Raw genomic sequence first — 24,560 nt, forward strand, 5'->3', positions numbered from 1 at the left:
CAATTCTTACCTGGGAAGATTCCAGTTACAGGGTCAATCCTTGCGTCCGGATAAAATGTGAAACTTCTACTAACGGGGATTCTCCGATATTTCAAAGGATTTTAATTTACTTGGAACTAGATGTTTTGCCCGCAAGTGCGGACTTCATCGTCTTTACAAATATTTTATTAATTTATATTTTATTAATTCAAAAAATGCACGGTAGTTTATTATTTATGTTTAAAAAAATCAAAAATCAAATTATATATATATATATATATGTTTATAATTGTGTTAATATTTTAAAAGAAAACATTCACATATTAGAAATATTTTAGAAAATATATTTATACATAATGGTTTTAGTTGGTTACTATTTAATTATTAATAGTTTATATGTTATTTTATATCTTTTATAATTGAAAAAATAAAATTTAAGATAACAACACAATATATAAGAATTATCTTATTTAAATCTTTTTAATTATTTAATTAATTATATATAAAATTCATTAAAGGTAATATTGAATTTAACCACTTAATTATTACAAATTGTTTTATATCTTATTTTAACTTTTATAATTGAAAAAATATTTGAAGATAACAACAAAATACATAAGAATTATCTTATTAAAAAAATATTAATAAAAAAATTAATATTGATTTTAACCACTAAATTATATCTAATTTTTAACATTTATAGTAGAAAACTATTTTAAGATAACAACACAATATATAAGAATTGTCTTATTTTTTTAATAAATAATATTATTAATAAATTTCGGTTTTAATTATATAATTATATATATAATTCATTAAGGGTAGAACCGATATTAACCACTCTAACTTTTAACGTGAGAGCTCGATTGCGAAAAATCACTTCGCAAATAATAGTATAGATAACCTATAGAAGGAGAGACCAAACCGTAGAAGAAGGTCCTTCTGCTAAAACCCTAGAATTGGGTTTCTTGATAAGCATGTGGAGATGAAGACTGACCCTTTGATTTATTATTCTTTTGGCGAAGGTCGGTTTCTTAGAAGATGCAATGAAGTGATAAAGCAGGATTCAAAGCCAAGGACTTAACAGTATCTAATTGAAGTTGTGGTAAAGAATCAGAAAAACTGAAACTTAGTATGTTAATTCCAACCTGTACACACACTAGAACTCTATATAAACTGCACCTGCAAATGTAAGATGCATTACTTAGCGGAACACTTATGATTTGTCAAATTTAAATTATTTTGTTTATGAAGACCAATAACTTGAGTTGTGAAAGTAAGTAACTAAGAGACTTTAGATCTGAGCTTTGGTCTTTTCTTCTTCATTGTCCATACTTGGTTTGATTTTGATGGTCTTGTATATACATCTCGGCTAAGGCAGCAAACACTGCTGATCCAATGGGAAGAACATTTTCATCAAGGAAGAAATAAGGTGAATGAACCGAATGCACAGAACCGACTTGTTCGTTTCTGATACCGATTCCTAGATAGTAACCTGGAATTTTCTGTTGATAGAAGGAAAAATCTTCGCCCGCCATTATCTTGTCACCCGGTTTGACATTCTCGGGTCCAACCAAGAGCTTCAGAACCTTTTCAGCGTGCTCGTGTAACTTGTGATCGTTCACAGTTGCTGGGTACATTGGATGATCATCCTCATGCATGTCTATATCCGCTTGGCATCTATGTAGTAGAGCTTCTCCTTCAACCACCTGTAACACCAACGATCGGTTAAGCCCTGGCTTGTTTAGCTAAGCATTTAATTAATATGTTTTGAAGCTACCTCTTTCATCCTGCGCCTCAACCAGGTCATGCCATCCGTTGTAAGACTCCTCAAAGTTCCCCCAAATTCTACATCAGAAGGGCGGGTTTTGATAAACGTAACAGACAGCACCTAAAACCAAAAAAAACAAGTAAAACTCTGTTTAGCAACAGAACAGAAGAAGTATTATCAAGAGGAGAAAGTAAACAAGAGACGTACGTAGCTTAAGAGAGGATCAGCTTCCCTAGAGACTATATATTGCAATGCTAAGATGGTAGAGGAAGCCGCCAAGAGTGGATCAACACAAGAACCACTCATTCTTACACTGAAAATGGTGGTGGATGCCATAGCAGGACCAGAGATGGTTGACACCTGTCCCGTAGGTAAATCATGATTGACATGCAACCCAAAAATGGCTTCAGATTCACCCAAAGCACCCTCTTTTATCATCTGAAAAGCACCAGCCCCACCTTCTTCCGCAGGTTGGAAGAGAAGCCTCAGTGTTCCCTTTTAGAGTTTCAAAAAAATTAAAAAAAAAAAACATTCTATAATCAATCAAAAGCAAGGCAAGGCTCATCCTTTTTTTTTTTTTTTTACATTGAGAAAATGTTTGCGTTTGGTAAGCAACTTGGCAGCACCAAGGAGCATAGTGGTGTGAGAATCATGGCCACAAGCATGCATCTTGCCGTTGACTTTGCTCTTATGATCCCACTCGACCAGTTCCTGCAAGGGGAGAGCGTCCATGTCGGCACGGAGAGCAACAACCGGAGGAGAACCGGACCCGATCTGAGCGACGATTCCTGTTTTCGCGACCGGGTATAGGTACGAGATTCCTAATTGGTCGAGCTCGCGGCGAATGAGGGCACTGGTTTGGTGCAACTCGTAAAGGAGTTCTGGGTTTTCGTGGATTTGCCTTCTCACGGAGATTAGCCAGTCTTTATCTCCCTCAGCTTCTTTCAGCAGTAGACGCGGGTACTCGTACTCGGAAGAAGCGATAACCAGCAATGGTAGAAGAAGAAGAAGAAGCGTTGAGTGTGCAATTGAGCATATAGCCATCTCAAAAAAACGCAAAGAAGCTGCTGCTATCGAGGAGCGGGTTTAGAAAGTAGACGACGACTTTAGCGCTAAGGTTGGTGGCAAGTACCAATCGGCATTGCTCCTTTTATTTTTGTTTTTTCATTCTTTTTTGAAAAAGCCATAGTATGCATTTTATTACAAAGTTTTGTAATTCACAAAATATATGTGACGTGTTTTTAAACATGGAACCACATTTGTTTTATTGTATTTATCTATACCATTAAAAGGGGAGCATTATCATTTTATGTCCTTAATAAAAATTTCATTGCTTCCAAAAATATCCTTATTTTTACAAAAATTAATAAAATTCATCAATAGTATTTGAGTCTTTTGGTTTTGGGCTTGCTTATATATATTTAAATGGATTAATAAATAATGGATTTACACATATTTATAAAATATTATTTAATATAAATATTTTAAGTTCAAATAGTAGACATATATATTCTGAAACTAAATTAATCAAAAAATATAATAACATCATAATGTTATTTTCTTAAATCTATGTATCATAAAATTACTTTTAAATCTAAAAAAACACAAACTTATAATAGATTATTAATAACAAAAATAAACTAATACTGTCATATTAATAAGTTTTTATATTATCTTTTATTTGGATGACATAATAAAAACATCATCAAAGTTTAAAGACCACGAGTTTATGTAATATTTAAAAAGTATAAGATTAATTTAATAAAAAAATATTATCAGATATTTTATGTTTTATTGGATCACTAAATATGAGTCCGTGCGTTACAATGGGTTTTGTTTGATATTTTTATTTAATAAAAAACATAAAATAATAAACCATTTTATTATAGTTTTGTGATTTTTTTTGTATATGTGTGTGAGATTTATTTAATATTTAAAAACTCATTTTCACACATAATTTAAATTTAATAATAAATGAATTATTATCAATTTTGTACTTAGGGGTAGAGAAAACATTATACCTAAAAGTTTAAATTGAATATAACCCGAAATAGAAATTACAATAAAATAAAAAGGTTGAAAGTTAAATAACACTAATCGAGTCAATGACAACATTATACACTTTCTTATGTACCAAGTGAATGTTTTATTAAATAAGCTTTTGAAATTTTCTTTTTGCTAGGATTTTTTTTAAAAGAAAATATTCTATTTTATAAATCTTTTTTTATTCACAATTAAAAAAAAGAATATACTATTGAACACTCTTTTACATTTTTGTTTAGGATTTTTGAAAAATAAAAATTAACGTCATATAACCTTCTCTTCAGAATTTCCAAAAAGGTAAATTGCTATCAAACAATTATTTATGTTACTTCAGTAACTTTAGTATCATGTTCATCATCAGATTCTCTCTTAAAAATATAATCAAATAAGTTTTTACAATTCTATTTTGGTTAGAACTTTAAAAATATGATACAAATCTGTTTTGTTTATGATTTTTTAAAGGAAAACAATTATCAAATAATTCTTCTACAGTTTTATGGTTTTAGAAAAAAAAATTAATATTTGATAATTTTTTACAATTATATTTTGTCTAGCATTTAGAAAAATAAAATTACTATCAAATAATTATTTCCAGTTAATATTAACTATTTTTTAAAGAGTTTCCATTTTCAAATTCGTTTTTTCAATATTACTAATAGTTTTTACAATTTTTACTTGTTAATTAGATAACTTCTCACGGAGATTAGCCAGTCTTTATCCCCCTCAGCTTCTTTCAGCAACTCGTACTCGGAAGAAGCGATAACCACCAATGGAAGAAGAAGAAGAAGCGTTGAGTGTGCAATTGAGCATATAGCCATCTCAAAAAACGCAAAGAAGTTTTATCAAAAAAAAAAAAACGCAAAGAAGCTGCGATCCGGGAGGGGGTTTCGAAAGTAGACGACGACTTTAGCGCTAAGGTTGGTGGCAAGTACCAATCAGCATTGCTCCTTTTATTTTGTTTTTTCATACTTTTTTTTCTTTTTTGAAAAAGCCATAGTATGCATTTTATTATAAAGTTTTGTAATTCACAAAATATATGTGACGTGAGTTTTTAAACATGGAACCACATTTGTTTGTTTTTTTTTTTTGACGGCAAACGACTATTCTATTACTCAAACTTGAGGTGGTCTGGGTAACCAGACCGGGATAGAATAACCAACAAAATGTAACTTCCTATGGAAGGATCTAGCTGTCTTAGCTAAAAAGTCTAAAAACTGATTACGCGCTAGCGGAACATAAGAAATCTTGAAGGCCGGGAAGCATATGAGCAGTGTCTCTATTCTATCCAATTCCGTAGCAAAACTTGGCCAAGCCTGAGGTTCCTTGATCATTGCGATCAATTATTTGTAGTCTGTTCCGAAGTTCTGGCATGTTGAATGTTGAAGCATATTCTCCATCGCCCATCTGAGTGCTTCCACTTCTGAGTGCAGAGCTGATTCTCTTCTGGCGAAGTTGTGTGAACCCATGAGTTGCGTTTTCCCCCACTGTCCAACCAGACCCATCCACATTCACTAAATTGAGCAAGCGCTGTCCATAATCCATCTAGTAAGAAAATATTTCCCAAGCTTATGACTTGGGGTTCCTGTACAGTACTCTCTTGTACTACTGGAGGTATCGTCTCATTGGCATTCGAAGCTTGAAACTCACTCTCAGCATATCGAACTAGTTCCAGTGGATCTCTGTCTATTCCCCTAAAGAGTTTGTCATTTCGAGCTTTCCAGATGTACCATATTAGCCAGGGATAAGGATCCCTGTCAAGCTCTGGTTCAAGTGAACCATCTTTTTCCCAGAAGAGGTAGTTCATATTCATATAGATACTTGATGCTGGAAAAACACCAGGATTAGTTGGAATCGATGAATGTAACCAAACTTGTAGAGCAGGTGGACATTCGAAAATAGCATGTGTTACTGACTTCTGTGGTTCACCACATCTCTAGCAGTAATTGTCACATCTCATATTTCTCCTTGCTAGATTTCTCATTACTGCCACATGACCAGTTAACAATTGCCACAGAAGGTGGCAAATTTTCTGCGGCGCCTTTATCTTCCAAGCAAAGGCTTGGAGCTTTGTAATACTTGGCTCTAACATTTGCTTTTCATCTGCATCCTTCAATAGGTTTTGAGCAACCCAATATCCAGACTTGACCGTGTATTGTCTATGTCGTGTGAAGTTCCAGCAATTAAAAATATGATACAAATCTATTTTGTTTATGATTTTTTAAAGAAAAACAATTATCAAATAATTCTTCTACAGTTTTAGGGTTTTAGAAAAAAAAATTAATATTCGATAATTCTTTACAATTATATTTTGTCTAGCATTTAGAAAAATAAAATTACTATCAAATAATTATTTCCAGTTAATATTAACTATTTTTTAAGAGTTTCCATTTTCAAATTCGTTTTTTCATATTACTAATATTTTTTACAATTTTACTTGTTAATTAGATAACTTTTAGTAACATGTTTATCATTAAAACTTTTAAGTAAAAATATATATATTAAAAGAGAAGTCATGACTTATTCTATGTGTGATGTTTAAAGTAGATCATCTTTTAGAAATTCATTAATTAACATATACATATCATTTAATTTGACATTATATCTGGATAACTACTTTAATCATAATATATTTTGATATATTTTTGTTTTACATATATATTAAAAAATCCAACAAATTTTTGCAAAATATTTTTAAAAGATCTCAATGCTTAAATTTGATGTAAAGTTTTTTAATAACTTTGTAACTAATACTAAAATCTTGTTATACATTAATATATACTTATTTATCATTTATAAAAGGAAAATACTAATTTATCACATTATTTATTTATTTTATAATCATAATATTTTAAATTAAACTAATTATTATAATGAACTAAATATGAAAAAATTGTATTAAATTGATATATTAATATATTTTATTTTTTTAAATAAAAATACTTATGTTAAAATAATATAGTATGTTAGTAAAACGGGTTTCACACAATAAATTATATAATACATGTGTACAAATTAACATATCTTAAATTTACAAATATAAAAATATATTATCTAAAATGAATAAACATAAAAATTGCTAAAAGGTAATCGAGACTTTGAAGTGGAGGTAAGAATTTAACTTAAATTAAATATAAATTAATTTAAAAAAAATATTTCCATGTAATTTTGAATCCTTTAATAATAAAATGCAAATTTAATAGGATAAATATATAATAAAAATGATAAATATATGTGATGGTTTGCAACAATTAAATAATTACGACATGTAAACTACAAAATTATTGGATTTAAAATAATTATATAAACATTTAAATATATATTTAACATCAATATATACTACTAATAATGTAAAACAAGTATCTATAAATATATATAAATGAAATGAAAACCCGGCATGGTTACACGGGTCATTATCTAGTTACTATTAAATTTGCTGGTCAGGATTTAAAAAAGAAAAAAAAAGATCATGTTTGGTTAAGATCAAAAAGGAAAAAAAAAGTTTTACAAACCCTTAATATTAGGTGAGATACGTCAAAACAGAACTAACATCACATATTACAATCAATACTATTAAATTTATTAGTTGAGCCCAACCAAAAAAAAGTATCTAAATGTAACTAACTGCATACAATATATATACTGTATAATAATATAACTGCAACGAAAAAAAGAAAAGTGCATAGCTTAATATATATTCAAGATCTGTTCGTCCAGGCGACTTGCCTAGAAGTCGTCATGTCAATTCAGGGGTTCATTTTGCATCTGACTTTTAATTTTTTTTCTAGACGACTTACATGTTAGTCGTCCAATTTTTTTGATAAAAAGAAAATCGAGACGACTTACATGTTAGTCGCCTAGGGAAAACGGGTTAGTTTGGCATTTTACCGGAATTTGTCAGAAATTTAACTTTTCCTCGACGACTTAAAAGTTAGTCGTCCAGTAGAAAATTAAAAAAAAAATTGTTTTTTCTAGACGACTAACTTGTAAGTCGTCTCAGGTTAAGTTTTGCAATTGAAATATTAAATCAAAAAAATTCTAGACGACTTACATGTTAGTTGTCTCGAGTTTTTTTACCTAGTAGACTAACTTGTAAGTCGACCATAATTTTATTTCGAGATTATGGTCAAATATTGCTAATCTTGGACGACTTACAGGTTAATCGTCTAGGTAAAAAAAACTCGAGACGACTAACATGTAAGTCATCTAGAATTTTTTTTTGTTTAATAGTTCAATTGCAAAATTAACCTGAGACGACTTACACGTTAGTCGTCTAGGCAAAACAAAATATACTTTTCTTAATTTTCTCAGGAAAAGTCAAATTTCTGACACATTCTGGTCAAATGCAAAACTAACATGTTTTCTGTAGACAACTAACCTGTAAGTCGTCTCGATTTTTTTTATCAAACAAAGTTGGACCACTAACCTGTAAACCGTCTAGGTTAAAAATCAATTGCAAAACTAACCTAAATGGACAACTTCCTAGAAGTCGTCCAGACGACCTCCGTGGAAGTCGTTTGTGTCAATGTTTAATAAAATTTCATTTTCTCTAAACCTATAAAGACTTTTTAATATGTTTTGTTAATTCATGTATATTAGTCAATTTTAGGGCTACTGAATGAAATTTATAACTTAATTGGTGATATTTATGAGGTTGCCAACATTCATGTTATTTAAAGTTTTTAACTGATCCAAGAAGACTTCCGTGGAAGTCTTCTACGCTAGTTTTTAATTCTTCTACGCTAGTTTTTAAGTCTTCTACACTAGTTTTTGAATAACTTGTATTTTTAAGAGTGATAAGTAGCTTTAAGATATGTAAAACTAATATTTTTGAAATATGTTTTCTCTCTTATTTTTACTAAATTTGACTAAGTTTTTCAACACAAACTTGTAAAAATGTGATATAGTTTGACTAGTTACTATTGTTTGTTTCCCTCTCTTAAGTATTATTGGTATAGACACCAATGATGATTATTGTTATGAGTTGGAAGAAGGGTTAAAATGCTTCTTAAAATTTTGTACTAATATGAGGCTACGAACATTCTTGTTTATTAAGATGAGAAGAAGGCCATTGGAATTTATTATTGCATACGAGATATCCAAATATTAGAAAAATCTATTGAAGTCAATTATTTCATTGATTTGTTAATGTGTAAACACATTGTTAGCACATAAATTACATCTTGGGAAACATTATTACTGATTTTACAAAAAATCACAACTAAAGGAGTACACATGCAAATCACAAAACATACCACAAACAAAACTATTTTAGACCAGTCATCTACAAAGACAAGCTTGGACTCCGCTTGATATGGAAGAAGACTTCGTCAAAAGACTTCTAGGAAGTCCAGAAGTCCAGATGACTTGACTTCCTGGAAGTCCAGACGACTTACAAGAAGTCCAGACGATTTACTTCCTGGAAGTCATCTGGCGCATTATATTTTAGACGACTAACAGGTAAGTCGTCCCAGAAGTCTTTAAGATCTGAAAATTCTTCATATCCAAATCCAAATCTAAAAAGCATGCACATCTAAAAACGTTCAAATGGCTTAAAACAGAGAAAATGAGTGGAAGATATAATTTTATAGAATACACAACGTACATGTCCAAGTGGAAGATGAGAACCATCTGATTAAAAACCTTGAAAAAAAAGATAGATTAGTGAGAAAGAAATGAGACAAAACTAAAAAATTCATATAAAGTTTGGTGTTTTCAAGTCAAAGAGATTAGAGTGGGTTTGAAGAGTTTTAGTTTGGGAAAATGTAAAAAATGTATACAACAGGAAGTTATCAAATGAAGAAAAATCATACATAAAAACTTGCCAAAACGCTTAGATATTTTATGAAAGGGAGAAACATGGGAGAAGACTCCGTCAGACGACTTCCAGGAAGTCCGCTTCCAGGAAGTCCAGACGACTAACATGTAAGTCGTCCAGAAGTCTTCCAGATCTGAAACAAGATAAATTAGTGAGAAAGACATTAGACAAAAACAATAAATTGGTATAAATTTTGGTGTTTATAAGTCCAAAGAGATTAGAGAGAGGTTGGATTGTTAGCTCAATTACCAGGAGGTCATCACGTGGTTTAGCCTGTTCGGCCGTTGCTTCCTCCCTGAATGAGATCTCGTCTGGATAGGATGAGATTTCCATCTCGCGTCTGATTGTTGAGCGGTTTTTGCGGGTAAGATTGATCCGTACCCCCTCCTTCTAGCGCCAAACTGTGGGAACCGAAATTCGCACCGTCAATATTTCGTATATTTTAGGAAAGTAGGAAAACCCTAATTTCCCAGAGGTCCCGGATTTCTGAGAAACCACACGTCAAGCATTCAGAACACGACAATAACGGAAAATAAAAATAAAAATCATAAAAAGAGAGCAAGAAGGATTTTATTCCGAATCTGCGTATGAGCGTAACAACGACAAGGTAACGTGCTTCGGCTATGAGAGCTGTCGGCAAGATCCCTAGTTTTAATATCCGAAGGTGGCTAAACCTAATTGAGTCGCAGCTCGGAAAAAAAAACGGAATTTTTTTCTGCGGAATATTCCATTTTTTCCGATCTCCACGATTATCTGCGGAAAGTTTCCATTTTTCCGCGGAAACTGATGCTTATCCTCCAAGCATAAACTGTCATAAGGTTTATGGATTTTTAAGAAATCGCAAGTGGGCCTCGAATCAAGTTTAAGGACCTCTTTGGGCCGTATTTTTGATTAAGACTTTTTACGATTTCTCCGATAAGGTTAAGTTTCCGCGGTTTTATCGTAAACCAAACGTACGATTCCATTTGATCGAGAGATCAAGAAACGGATAGTCGTGGATTGCGAAGAACGGTTTTACGGATAGTCGAGAATGCATAGTTTTACGTCGTATCGTCGTTTTGGAAGACTTTGCACATTTCGGAGAATGATCGATGCACGAACGTTCGATCGCTATAGCGACCGAACTTTGTCCGCAGCTCGGTCGCTATTCCCGAACTCGGTCGCTATAGCGACCGAGCTTCGTATGATCCTGCGATTATAAAGTTCATATTCTCGTGTTTCGACGATTCTTTGTTATCTTCGATGATCGTGTTTTGACGAGAACTTTATTTAATTTGCGGAACTTTTCGCAAGATATTTTATTTTTACGATTTTCTTTCGTAAAAATAAAATAAAATTTATTTTATCGAATGTTTTGATACTAACTTCGTAATGACGGCTTTTGACCCCAACAGTATAGCTTTATATTTATGCTTAAAACATAAATAGTCAACATTTATTTAAATTCTATACATGTTTTTTTAAAAATTATTTAATATTATTTATCAAAAACAATTTAATAAAATATTGTTATATAATACTTATTTGGCATAGGGCATAAAAATGTCTTGGCACGGCTCTGTTGATTAACATGGAAAGTGGCAGAAACACTGGCGCCTAGGGAATTTATAATCGCAAGTACCACGTATTGCTTTCTCGACTGTGACGCAAAACCGGCAATTATTATCCTTCATACAAGATCTTGTCCCTGAGCTAGGCGTCCTCTTGCATGTCTTCTGCCCTTCCACCATCGTTTGTTCTTCTTTATATATATACATGCATAAATAAGTCAGGGTTGATTATCAAATAATCTGAAATTTAATAAATAATATAACTTGCTATGTATATAATAATGTCAATACTTTTTTTTTAATAATGTCAATACTTACCAAAAGCAGAAAAGATAACTAGAACAACGAAGAGGAAGGTGATGATGGAAGCAAACTTAGCCATGCTATGTTCTACTTTTTACTTTTTTTTTTTAATTTGAAGGTATGTTATGTGTATTGTATGAGGAACTGAGCCTAAGATGATTTTGTATTTATAATGACATGATGGCTAGTTTAGACGAGAAAAGGCTAACCAAGAGATAAAATCTTGTTTGTGATTGGACACTACTTCCTAAAAACAATCATCTACCCGCTGCTGCTGAAACTCATATGGTATCTCCATCCTTAAGATAGAAAGTTTTATCACTAGTGAAAGATCAATTTAAGTCACACATCGAAAATTAAACAAAAGAAAGTCTAATATATAAAAAGAAGTCTAACTCTAATTAGGATAAAGCTTTCTGAAAAGAAAACAAAAAGTAAATCTATGCGGAATTTTCCTTTTAAATTTAAAATGAACAATATCGTAATTCCAACAAGTAGAACTAGTAGTTTTAATATATCTCAATATATGTTTATTAATGCAGTTTCTCCACAAGCTACCTCCTCCGTTAGGGAACTCGAACGCAAGGTTTCTCACTTCCTTTACCTCTAAACCTAATATCATTTCCCTCCGCTGCTTGTCGCCGCTGTCTCTCGATTGTTCCACCGAAGAAGACTCGACACAACCCACCTTTCTTCTCTCCGACAACCACCACCACCGGTTCTCAATTCACTACCGCGAAGACTCAGCCATCCTTGTTCTTGGCTTCTAGAGCTGCTTCAAGAGGATGGATACTGGAGAAAAGACCAATTCTTCGTTATGATTCGGTTCCTCCGTCGCTCCTCAAGGTGATGATGGAAGCAAACTTAGCCATGCTATGTTTTACTTTTTACTTTTTACTTTTTTTTTAATTTGAAGGTATGTTATGCGTATTGTATGAGGAACTGAGCCTAAGATGATTTTCTATTTATAATAACATGATGGCTAGTTTAGTCTTTTACTTTTCATCATACAATAAAGTTTAACCACAAGAATTGAAACACATATCTATTATTTAGGTAATTAGAGGCATTCTTAAACTTCAAGTGGGTAAAATAGACGAGAAAAGGCTAACCAAGAGATAAAATCTTGTTTGTGATTGGACACTACTTCCTAAAAACAATCATCTACCCGCAGCTGCTGAAACTCACATGGTATCTCCATCCCTAAGATAGAAAGTTTTATCACTGGTGAAAGATCAATTTAAGTCACACATCGGAAATTAAACAAAATAAAGTCTAACATATAAAAAGAAGTCTAACTCTAATTAGGATAAAACTTTCTGAAAAGAAAACAAAAAGTAAATCTATGCGGAATTTTCCTTTTAAACTTAAAATGGACAATATCGTAATTCCAACAAGTAGAACTAGTAGTTCTAATATATCTCAACATATGTTTATTAATGCAGTTTCTCCACAAGCTACCTCCTCCGCTAGGGAACTCGAACGCAAGGTTTCTCACTTCCTTTACCTCTAAACCTAATATCATTTCCCTCCGCTGCTTGTCGCCGCTGTCTCTCGATTGTTCCACCGAAGAAGACTCGACACAACCCACCTTTCTTCTCTCCGACAACCACCACCACCGGTTCTCAATTCACTACCGCGAAGACTCAGCCATCCTTGTTCTTGGCTTCTAGAGCTGCTTCAAGAGGATGGATACTGGAGAAAAGACCAATTGTTCGCCATGATTCGGTTCCTCCGTCGCTCCTCAAGACTCCACGAGATTCTTCCTGTAAAATTTTTGAAAACTTTATCTTCCTATATATATTCAAGAAAATCAAGAACCTCTATTTTCTAATGTAATCTAAGGTGATCGATCCGTGGAAAGGCTAGACCCTTCACGAATCAACGAGACTAACTACGAGAAGATCTTAAGGCTTCTATGTGCGGAAAGATCGATGAACGAAGAGGTTTTAGCTTTACCATCAATGATTAATGATTATGAGATAAACCCGTCTTTAAGAATCTGCAAGTCTATCATCCACGGTTACGCTGACAATGGCAAGTTCGAGGAAGCAATGTTATACTTGAATCAGATGAAAGAGAACGGTGTGTTACCGGAAACCGAGACATACGACAGGCTGATTGAAGGGTACGGTAAGTGGCAACTGTACGGTGAGATTGTTTCGTGCGTCAAGAGAATGGAAGCCGAGGGTTGTGCTCGTGACCACGTTACTTATAATCTACTCGTGTGCGAGTTCGCTCGAGGAGGGTTGCTTAAGAGGTTGGAGAGGATGTATCAGAGCTTGATGTCGAGGAAGATGACTCTGGACCTTGTTACTTTGGTGTCGATGCTTGGAGCTTATGCAGAGTTTGGGGTGTTGGAGAAGATGGAGGAGACGTATGACAAGATTCTGATGTTTGGGATTTGTTTGGATGAGGAGTTAGTTAGGAGGTTAACGTGTGATTACATTGATAAACTCATGTTCTCGAGGTTCGATGATTTGTGATGTGGCATTCGGAGGAGCGATCTGGCTTGGTGTCTGAGGGGTCTATGTCAAGCATATCTTGTGAGTCGGAATGTTTTGGATTACCTTGAAAAAGAGATGAACGAAGCGAGAATTCCTTGGAGTACAACTTTTGCTAATATTGTTCTTTTAGCTTACTTGAAGATGGGGGATTTTAAGAGCATTGAACTGTTACTATTTGAGATAGGGAAGAGACGTGTGAAAATTGATCTTGTGACTGTAACAATTGTCGTCGACTTGAGCGTAGCTGGGTTCGAGGGTACTGCAGTTTTTATGAACTGGAAAAAGAATGGGTTTCTTGATAAGCCTGTAGAAATGAAGACTGACCCTTTGGTTCATGCTGCTTTTGGGGAAGGCCAGTTTCTTAGAAACTGCAATGAAGTGATGTAGCACGATACAAAGACATGGAGTTATCAGTATCTATTAGAAGTTGTGGTTAAGAATCAGAAAACTGAAACTTAAAAAACATATATGTGTATGTATATATTATATATGTGTATATAATGTACGGTTCTTAGCTTTATGGAAAAACCCAACCGAAAGTTTCTTATTTAAGAACTTTTCGGTTGGAATTTTGGTAAAGCTAAGAACCCTGCATTATATACGCATATATAATATATACATACATATATATGTTTTTAAGAACTTTTGAGTAAGAACCTTGGAATAATGATGCTCTTAGTATGTTAATTTCAATGTATAGATTGCACAATAACTTTATTTGTGAAAGATAAAAGTAATTGAGAGGCTTGCATTGTCGCATGATACAATGTTTCATATGCCTCAATAATGTTGGTGAACATATTGGCCATAAACAGAGATCCACATATATGAGAAGAGCCACAAAATTCAAACCAAAAAGAGTTCGAGAAAAATGGTGCGGATTAAGAGTTTATTCTGTTTAGAGTAGGACGACGAGGTTGTCCTTGGTATGGCTTAGCACAACCGTTAGTGAATCTGTCTCTGTAATAGTTGGTTCAAAGTTTAGAATGGGAAAGAAATGGAAAGAAAAATGTTGATATGAAAGAAAGAAGCATGATGCACCCAGTAATATTGATGCATCAGATGCCACGTGTAGTGCTCGTCCCATTGTCATGATGAAATAATTTTATATCGTACATAAAAGTTAACATAAATGCATTAACACCAAATCAAAAATTTTGGGTTGATTAACATTGCCGTGGATAGTAAGGCAGATATGAACATTCGTTTATGTCAAAATAAAAAATATTAGAAAATTTACAGGCAATAATTACACATAAATTATTTTACAAGTTTGGTTTATCTGAAAATAAACTTCTTTGATAAGCATTTTTATTTGAGCCTAGCTATATCAATTGGGCATAGTTATAACTAAAAATAATTTTAAAAGTAAATTAATTATAAGCATATTCACATTGATTTTTTTTCTGCCTTGTTTGAATGTATATGTAATTTTATACAGTGTCATTTTCTTTTTTACCCTTATTTTTTCTTTTTAACTATCTCTTTCTCTTTATTTATTCATTAAAGCCTACTTTACAGCTATATATAAAATAGTTTATATTAAAAAAACTATTTTGTATGTATAGCTTTATATTTATGCTTAAAACATAAATAGTCAACATTTATTTTAATTCTATACAAGTTTTTTTAAAAATTATTTAATATTATTTATCAAAAACAATTTAATAAAATATTGTTATATAATACTTATTTGGCATAGGGCATAAAAATGTCTTTGCACGGCGCTGTTGATTAACATGGAAAGTGGCAGAAACACTGGCGCCTAGGGAATTTATAATCGCAAGTACCACGTATTGCTTTCTCGACTTCGATGCAAAACCGGCAATTAAAATCCCTCATACAAGCTCTTGCCCCTGAGCTAGGCGTCCTCTTGCATGTCTTCTGCCCTTCCACCATCGTTTGTTCTTCTTTATATATATATATGCATAAATATGTCAGGGTTGATTATCAAAAAATCTGAAATTTAATAAATAATATAATTTGCTATGTATATAATAATGTCAATACTTTTTTTTTAATAATGTCAATACTTACCAAAAGCAGAAAAGATAATTAGAACAACGAAGAGGAAGGTGATGATGGAAGCAAACTTAGCCATGCTATGTTTTACTTTTTACTTTTTACTTTTTTTTTTAATTTGAAGGTATGTTATGCGTATTGTATGAGGAACTGAGCCTAAGATTATTTTCTATTTATAATAACATGATGGCTAGTTTAGTCTTTTACTTTTCATCCTACAATAAAGTTTAACCACAAGAATTGAAACACATATCTATGATTTAGGTAATTAGAGGCATTCTTAAACTTCAAGTGGGTAAAATAGACGAGAAAAGGCTAACCAAGAGATAAAATCTTGTTTTTGATTGGACACTACTTCCTAAAAACAATCATCTACCCGCAGCTGCTGAAACTCACATGGTATCTCCATCCTTAAGATAGAAAGTTTTATCACTAGTGAAAGATCAATTTAAGTCACACATCGAAAATTAAACAAAATAAAGTCTAATATATAAAAGGAAGTCTAACTCTAATTAGGATAAAACTTTCTGAAAAGAAAAAAAAAGTAAATCTATGCGGAATTTTCCTTTTAAACTTAAAATGGACAATATCGTAATTCCAACAAGTAGAACTAGTAGTTCTAATATATCTCAACATATGTTTATTAATGCAGTTTCTCCACAAGCTACCTCCTCCGCTAGGGAACTCGAACGCAAGGTTTCTCACTTCCTTTACCTCTAAACCTAATATCATTTCCCTCCGCTGCTTGTCGCTGCTGTCTCTCGATTGTTCCACCGAAGAAGACTCGACACAACCCACCTTTCTTCTCTCCGACAACCACCACCACCGGTTCTCAATTCACTACCGCAAAGACTCAGCCATCCTTGTTCTTGGCTTCTAGAGCTGCTTCAAGAGGATGGATACTGGAGAAAAGACCAATTCTTCGCCATGATTCGGTTCCTCCGTCGCTCCTCAAGACTCCACGAGATTCTTCCTGTAAAATTTTTGAAAACTTTATCTTCCTATATATATTCAAGAAAATCAAGAACCTCTATTTTCTAATGTAATCTAAGGTGATCGATGCGTGGAAAGGCTAGACCCTTCACGAATCAACGAGACTAACTACGAGAAGATCTTAAGGCTTCTATGTGCGGAAAGATCGATGAACGAAGAGGTTTTAGCTTTACCATCAATGATTAATGATTATGAGATAAACCCGTCTTTAAGAATCTACAAGTCTATCATCCACGGTTACGCTGACAATGGCAAGTTCGAGGAAGCAATGTTATACTTGAATCAGATGAAAGAGAACGGTGTGTTACCGGAAACCGAGACATACGACAGGCTGATTGAAGGGTACGGTAAGTGGCAACGGTACGGTGAGATTGTTTCGTGCGTCAAGAGAATGGAAGCCGAGGGTTGTGCTCGTGACCACGTTACTTATAATCTACTCGTGTGCGAGTTCGCTCGAGGAGGGTTCTTAAGAGGTTGGAGAGGATGTATCAGAGCTTGATGTCGAGGAAGATGACTCTGGACCTTGTTACTTTGGTGTCGATGCTTGGAGCTTATGCAGAGTTTGGGGTGTTGGAGAAGATGGAGGAGACGTATGACAAGATTCTGATGTTTGGGATTTGTTTGGATGAGGAGTTAGTTAGGAGGTTAACGTGTGATTACATTGATAAACTCATGTTCTCGAGGTTCGATGATTTGTGATGTGGCATTCGGAGGAGCGATCTGGCTTGGTGTCTGAGGGGTCTATGTCAAGCATATCTTGTGAGTCGGAATGTTTTGGATTACCTTGAAAAAGAGATGAACGAAGCGAGAATTCCTTGGAGTACAACTTTTGCTAATATTGTTCTTTTAGCTTACTTGAAGATGGGGGATTTTAAGAGCATTGAACTGTTACTATTTGAGATAGGGAAGAGACGTGTGAAAATTGATCTTGTGACTGTAACAATTGTCGTCGACTTGAGCGTAGCTGGGTTCGAGGGTACTGCAGTTTTTATGAACTGGAAAAAGAATGGGTTTCTTGATAAGCCTGTAGAAATGAAGACTGACCCTTTGGTTCATGCTGCTTTTGGGGAAGGCCAGTTTCTTAGAAACTGCAATGAAGTGATGTAGCACGATACAAAGACATGGAGTTATCAGTATCTATTAGAAGTTGTGGTTAAGAATCAGAAAACTGAAACTTAAAAAACATATATGTGTATGTATATATTATATATGCGTATATAATGTACGGTTCTTAGCTTTATGGAAAAACCCAACCGAAAGTTTCTTATTTAAGAACTTTTCGGTTGGAATTTTGGAAAAGCTAAGAACCCTGCATTATATACGCATATATAATATATACATACATATATATGTTTTTAAGAACTTTTGAGTAAGAACCTTGGAATAATGATGCTCTTAGTATGTTAATTTCAATGTATAGATTGCACAATAACTTTATTTGTGAAAGATAAAAGTAATTGAGAGGCTTGCATTGTCGCATGATACAATGTTTCATATGCCTCAATAATGTTGGTGAACATATTGGCCATAAACAGAGATCCACATATATGAGAAGAGCCACAAAATTCAAACCAAAAAGAGTTCGAGAAAAATGGTGCGGATTAAGAGTTTATTCTGTTTAGAGTAGGACGACGAGGTTGTCCTTGGTCTGGCTTAGCACAACCGTTAGTGAATCTGTCTCTGTAATAGTTGGTTCAAAGTTTAGAATGGGAAAGAAATGGAAAGAAAAATGTTGATATGAAAGAAAGAAGCATGATGCACCCAGTAATATTGATGCATCAGATGCCACGTGTAGTGCTCGTCCCATTGTCATGATGAAATAATTTTATATCGTACATAAAAGTTAACATAAATGCATTAACACCAAATCAAAAATTTTGGGTTGATTAACATTGCCGTGGATAGTAAGGCAGATATGAACATTCGTTTATGTCAAAATAAAAAAATATTAGAAAATTTACAGGCAATAATTACACATAAATTATTTTACAAGTTTGGTTTATCTGAAAATAAACTTCTTTGATAAGCATTTTTATTTGAGCCTAGCTATATCAATTGGGCATAGTTATAACTAAAAATAATTTTAAAAGTAAATTAATTATAAGCATATTCACATTGATTTTTTTTCTGCCTTGTTTGAATGTATATGTAATTTTATACAGTGTCATTTTCTTTTTTACCCTTATTTTTTCTTTTTAACTATCTCTTTCTCTTTATTTATTCATTAAAGCCTACTTTACAGCTATATATAAAATAGTTTATATTAAAAAAACTATTTTGTATGTATAGCTTTATATTTATGCTTAAAACATAAATAGTCAACATTTATTTTAATTCTATACAAGTTTTTTTAAAAATTATTTAATATTATTTATCAAAAACAATTTAATAAAATATTGTTATATAATACTTATTTGGCATAGGGCATAAAAATGTCTTTGCACGGCGCTGTTGATTAACATGGAAAGTGGCAGAAACACTGGCGCCTAGGGAATTTATAATCGCAAGTACCACGTATTGCTTTCTCGACTTCGATGCAAAACCGGCAATTAAAATCCCTCATACAAGCTCTTGCCCCTGAGCTAGGCGTCCTCTTGCATGTCTTCTGCCCTTCCACCATCGTTTGTTCTTCTTTATATATATATATGCATAAATATGTCAGGGTTGATTATCAAAAAATCTGAAATTTAATAAATAATATAATTTGCTATGTATATAATAATGTCAATACTTTTTTTTTAATAATGTCAATACTTACCAAAAGCAGAAAAGATAATTAGAACAACGAAGAGGAAGGTGATGATGGAAGCAAACTTAGCCATGCTATGTTTTACTTTTTACTTTTTACTTTTTTTTTTAATTTGAAGGTATGTTATGCGTATTGTATGAGGAACTGAGCCTAAGATTATTTTCTATTTATAATAACATGATGGCTAGTTTAGTCTTTTACTTTTCATCCTACAATAAAGTTTAACCACAAGAATTGAAACACATATCTATGATTTAGGTAATTAGAGGCATTCTTAAACTTCAAGTGGGTAAAATAGACGAGAAAAGGCTAACCAAGAGATAAAATCTTGTTTTTGATTGGACACTACTTCCTAAAAACAATCATCTACCCGCAGCTGCTGAAACTCACATGGTATCTCCATCCTTAAGATAGAAAGTTTTATCACTAGTGAAAGATCAATTTAAGTCACACATCGAAAATTAAACAAAATAAAGTCTAATATATAAAAGGAAGTCTAACTCTAATTAGGATAAAACTTTCTGAAAAGAAAAAAAAAAGTAAATCTATGCGGAATTTTCCTTTTAAACTTAAAATGGACAATATCGTAATTCCAACAAGTAGAACTAGTAGTTCTAATATATCTCAACATATGTTTATTAATGCAGTTTCTCCACAAGCTACCTCCTCCGCTAGGGAACTCGAACGCAAGGTTTCTCACTTCCTTTACCTCTAAACCTAATATCATTTCCCTCCGCTGCTTGTCGCTGCTGTCTCTCGATTGTTCCACCGAAGAAGACTCGACACAACCCACCTTTCTTCTCTCCGACAACCACCACCACCGGTTCTCAATTCACTACCGCGAAGACTCAGCCATCCTTGTTCTTGGCTTCTAGAGCTGCTTCAAGAGGATGGATACTGGAGAAAAGACCAATTCTTCGCCATGATTCGGTTCCTCCGTCGCTCCTCAAGACTCCACGAGATTCTTCCTGTAAAATTTTTGAAAACTTTATCTTCCTATATATATTCAAGAAAATCAAGAACCTCTATTTTCTAATGTAATCTAAGGTGATCGATGCGTGGAAAGGCTAGACCCTTCACGAATCAACGAGACTAACTACGAGAAGATCTTAAGGCTTCTATGTGCGGAAAGATCGATGAACGAAGAGGTTTTAGCTTTACCATCAATGATTAATGATTATGAGATAAACCCGTCTTTAAGAATCTACAAGTCTATCATCCACGGTTACGCTGACAATGGCAAGTTCGAGGAAGCAATGTTATACTTGAATCAGATGAAAGAGAACGGTGTGTTACCGGAAACCGAGACATACGACAGGCTGATTGAAGGGTACGGTAAGTGGCAACGGTACGGTGAGATTGTTTCGTGCGTCAAGAGAATGGAAGCCGAGGGTTGTGCTCGTGACCACATTACTTATAATCTACTCGTGTGCGAGTTCGCTCGAGGAGGGTTCTTAAGAGGTTGGAGAGGATGTATCAGAGCTTGATGTCGAGGAAGATGACTCTGGACCTTGTTACTTTGGTGTCGATGCTTGGAGCTTATGCAGAGTTTGGGGTGTTGGAGAAGATGGAGGAAACGTATGACAAGATTCTGATGTTTGGGATTTGTTTGGATGAGGAGTTAGTTAGGAGGTTAACGTGTGATTACATTGATAAACTCATGTTCTCGAGGTTCGATGATTTGTGATGTGGCATTCGGAGGAGCGATCTGGCTTGGTGTCTGAGGGGTCTATGTCAAGCATATCTTGTGAGTCGGAATGTTTTGGATTACCTTGAAAAAGAGATGAACGAAGCGAGAATTCCTTGGAGTACAACTTTTGCTAATATTGTTCTTTTAGCTTACTTGAAGATGGGGGATTTTAAGAGCATTGAACTGTTACTATTTGAGATAGGGAAGAGACGTGTGAAAATTGATCTTGTGACTGTAACAATTGTCGTCGACTTGAGCGTAGCTGGGTTCGAGGGTACTGCAGTTTTTATGAACTGGAAAAAGAATGGGTTTCTTGATAAGCCTGTAGAAATGAAGACTGACCCTTTGGTTCATGCTGCTTTTGGGGAAGGCCAGTTTCTTAGAAACTGCAATGAAGTGATGTAGCACGATACAAAGACATGGAGTTATCAGTATCTATTAGAAGTTGTGGTTAAGAATCAGAAAACTGAAACTTAAAAAACATATATGTGTATGTATATATTATATATGCGTATATAATGTACGGTTCTTAGCTTTATGGAAAAACCCAACCGAAAGTTTCTTATTTAAGAACTTTTCGGTTGGAATTTTGGAAAAGCTAAGAACCCTGCATTATATACGCATATATAATATATACATACATATATATGTTTTTAAGAACTTTTGAGTAAGAACCTTGGAATAATGATGCTCTTAGTATGTTAATTTCAATGTATAGATTGCACAATAAATTTATTTGTGAAAGATAAAAGTAATTGAGAGGCTTGCATTGTCGCATGATACAATGTTTCATATGCCTCAATAATGTTGGTGAACATATTGGCCATAAACAGAGATCCACATATATGAGAAGAGCCACAAAATTCAAACCAAAAAGAGTTCGAGAAAAATGGTGCGGATTAAGAGTTTATTCTGTTTAGAGTAGGACGACGAGGTTGTCCTTGTCTGGCTTAGCACAACCGTTAGTGAATCTGTCTCTGTAATAGTTGGTTCAAAGTTTAGAATGGGAAAGAAATGGAAAGAAAAATGTTGATATGAAAGAAAGAAGCATGATGCACCCAGTAATATTGATGCATCAGATGCCACGTGTAGTGCTCGTCCCATTGTCATGATGAAATAATTTTATATCGTACATAAAAGTTAACATAAATGCATTAACACCAAATCAAAAATTTTGGGTTGATTAACATTGCCGTGGATAGTAAGGCAGATATGAACATTCGTTTATGTCAAAATAAAAAATATTAGAAAATTTACAGGCAATAATTACACATAAATTATTTTACAAGTTTGGTTTATCTGAAAATAAACTTCTTTGATAAGCATTTTTATTTGAGCCTAGCTATATCAATTGGGCATAGTTATAACTAAAAATAATTTTAAAAGTAAATTAATTATAAGCATATTCACATTGATTTTTTTTCTGCCTTGTTTGAATGTATATGTAATTTTATACAGTGTCATTTTCTTTTTTACCCTTATTTTTTCTTTTTAACTATCTCTTTCTCTTTATTTGTTCATTAAAGCCTACTTTACAGCTATATATAAAATAGTTTATATTAAAAAAACTATTTTGTATGTATAGCTTTATATTTATGCTTAAAACATAAATAGTCAACATTTATTTTAATTCTATACAAGTTTTTTTAAAAATTATTTAATATTATTTATCAAAAACAATTTAATAAAATATTGTTATATAATACTTATTTGGCATAGGGCATAAAAATGTCTTTGCACGGCGCTGTTGATTAACATGGAAAGTGGCAGAAACACTGGCGCCTAGGGAATTTATAATCGCAAGTACCACGTATTGCTTTCTAGACTACGACGCAAAACCGGCAATTATCATCCTTCATACAAGCTCTTGCCCCTGAGCTAGGCGTCCTCTTGCATGTCGTCTGCCCTTCCACCATCGTTTGTTCTTCTTTATATATATATACTAGGGCCGACCCGCCCTACGGGCGGGATGTAAATTTTAAATAATTATATTATAGGTTTAATATATATTCTTATATATGAAACTTTACATACATTGTATGCGGTGACTAAATAAACCATGTTATACATATATATTATTACTGTTTGCGTAGAGTCATGTATTAATTTGAATCAATGAGTAGATCGCAGGAAAAAAATCTTAGGAGTTTCTTACTCATTTTTATATTTTTTCTGTATATACCATGTATTAAATCTTAATAATGAGTATAAATTAATATACATTTCTTTACATCACAATATGTGAAGAATACATTTTAACCTAACAATATTTTGGATGTAAAATTTTGTTATTTTTTTTTTAACTATCACTATTATATTTATGTATATCTAATTATGTTAGAATAATTAATACTATATTGATTATATTTTATGGGGCTATGTGATGTATATAATTATATTACTGTATATTTTCACTGAGCGTCTTTTATATTTGTTAAATGATATTGTTTTATATTTATTTTCAGGTTCGGTAGTTTGGTTATATATACAGTATAACCTCTTTAAATTAATACTCGATAAATTAATATACACTAAAATCTCTATAAATTAATATAATTTTGTAGTTCTAAATTGAGTTTTTAATTCAATTAATATATCGAAAAATTAATAATCTCTATAAATTAATAAAAAATATAGTTTTGGTCGCAACATTTTTAATTTATAGAAGGTTCATTGTATGTTCTTTGTTATTATCCTATATCCGTGAGTTTTTGCTAATTATTAGAAGATTGAGCATAAAAGTCGTTGTTGAATAAATTTCATACTAGGTGACCGGCCCGCACCCTGTGCGGGCAATGTACAATTTCAAAATATGGTCAAAATACTGCTCGGGGTTGGAAGTAACGGATTATATATCATAAGACCACCTATTTTGGAATAAAGCATTAGGCTGAGTGCATATGATGGTAGTCAATATTTTAAAAGGAGGAGATGGAACAAAGTAACTTGGGCCTCAAGAGGTTGTTATTGTGTATATGTATAATTGCAATGTTCGGAAAAAATATTTTGTTTAGGCATCAATTTTTTATTTCGAAATCGATAATTAATAGTATATATTTAGAGATGACTACATATTTTACATTATCAGTAATTAGAATTGGATGATATATATGCTATGATGAGTTTTTTAGGTGAAAA

General features: G+C 32.9%; 1 protein-coding gene and 3 pseudogenes across 1 annotated transcript; 3 read left to right on the forward strand and 1 right to left on the reverse strand.

The window, feature by feature from the left end:
• Positions 1 to 1,090: 1,090 nt before the first annotated feature.
• LOC108834637 (IAA-amino acid hydrolase ILR1-like 3) lies at positions 1,091 to 2,920 on the reverse strand. The gene is made up of 4 exons (XM_056995596.1): positions 2,336 to 2,920; positions 1,958 to 2,245; positions 1,760 to 1,870; positions 1,091 to 1,688 (listed from the first exon to the last, which is right to left on the reverse strand). Exons 1-4 carry the CDS (start codon positions 2,792 to 2,794, stop codon positions 1,302 to 1,304), a joined length of 1,245 nt encoding a protein of 414 aa, XP_056851576.1. The 5' UTR covers positions 2,795 to 2,920; the 3' UTR covers positions 1,091 to 1,301.
• A 9,077-nt stretch (positions 2,921 to 11,997) lies between these two features.
• Positions 11,998 to 14,427, forward strand: LOC130500658 (pentatricopeptide repeat-containing protein At4g14190, chloroplastic-like; annotated as a pseudogene).
• Positions 14,428 to 16,569: 2,142 nt separating this feature from the next.
• LOC130500659 (pentatricopeptide repeat-containing protein At4g14190, chloroplastic-like) lies at positions 16,570 to 18,162 on the forward strand (annotated as a pseudogene).
• Positions 18,163 to 20,306: 2,144 nt separating this feature from the next.
• Positions 20,307 to 21,899, forward strand: LOC130500660 (pentatricopeptide repeat-containing protein At4g14190, chloroplastic-like; annotated as a pseudogene).
• The last annotated feature ends 2,661 nt before the right edge of the window (positions 21,900 to 24,560 follow it).

Source organism: Raphanus sativus, unplaced genomic scaffold (assembly GCF_000801105.2).
Source record: "Raphanus sativus cultivar WK10039 unplaced genomic scaffold, ASM80110v3 Scaffold0008, whole genome shotgun sequence".
NCBI classification, from domain to species: Eukaryota; Viridiplantae; Streptophyta; class Magnoliopsida; order Brassicales; family Brassicaceae; genus Raphanus; species Raphanus sativus.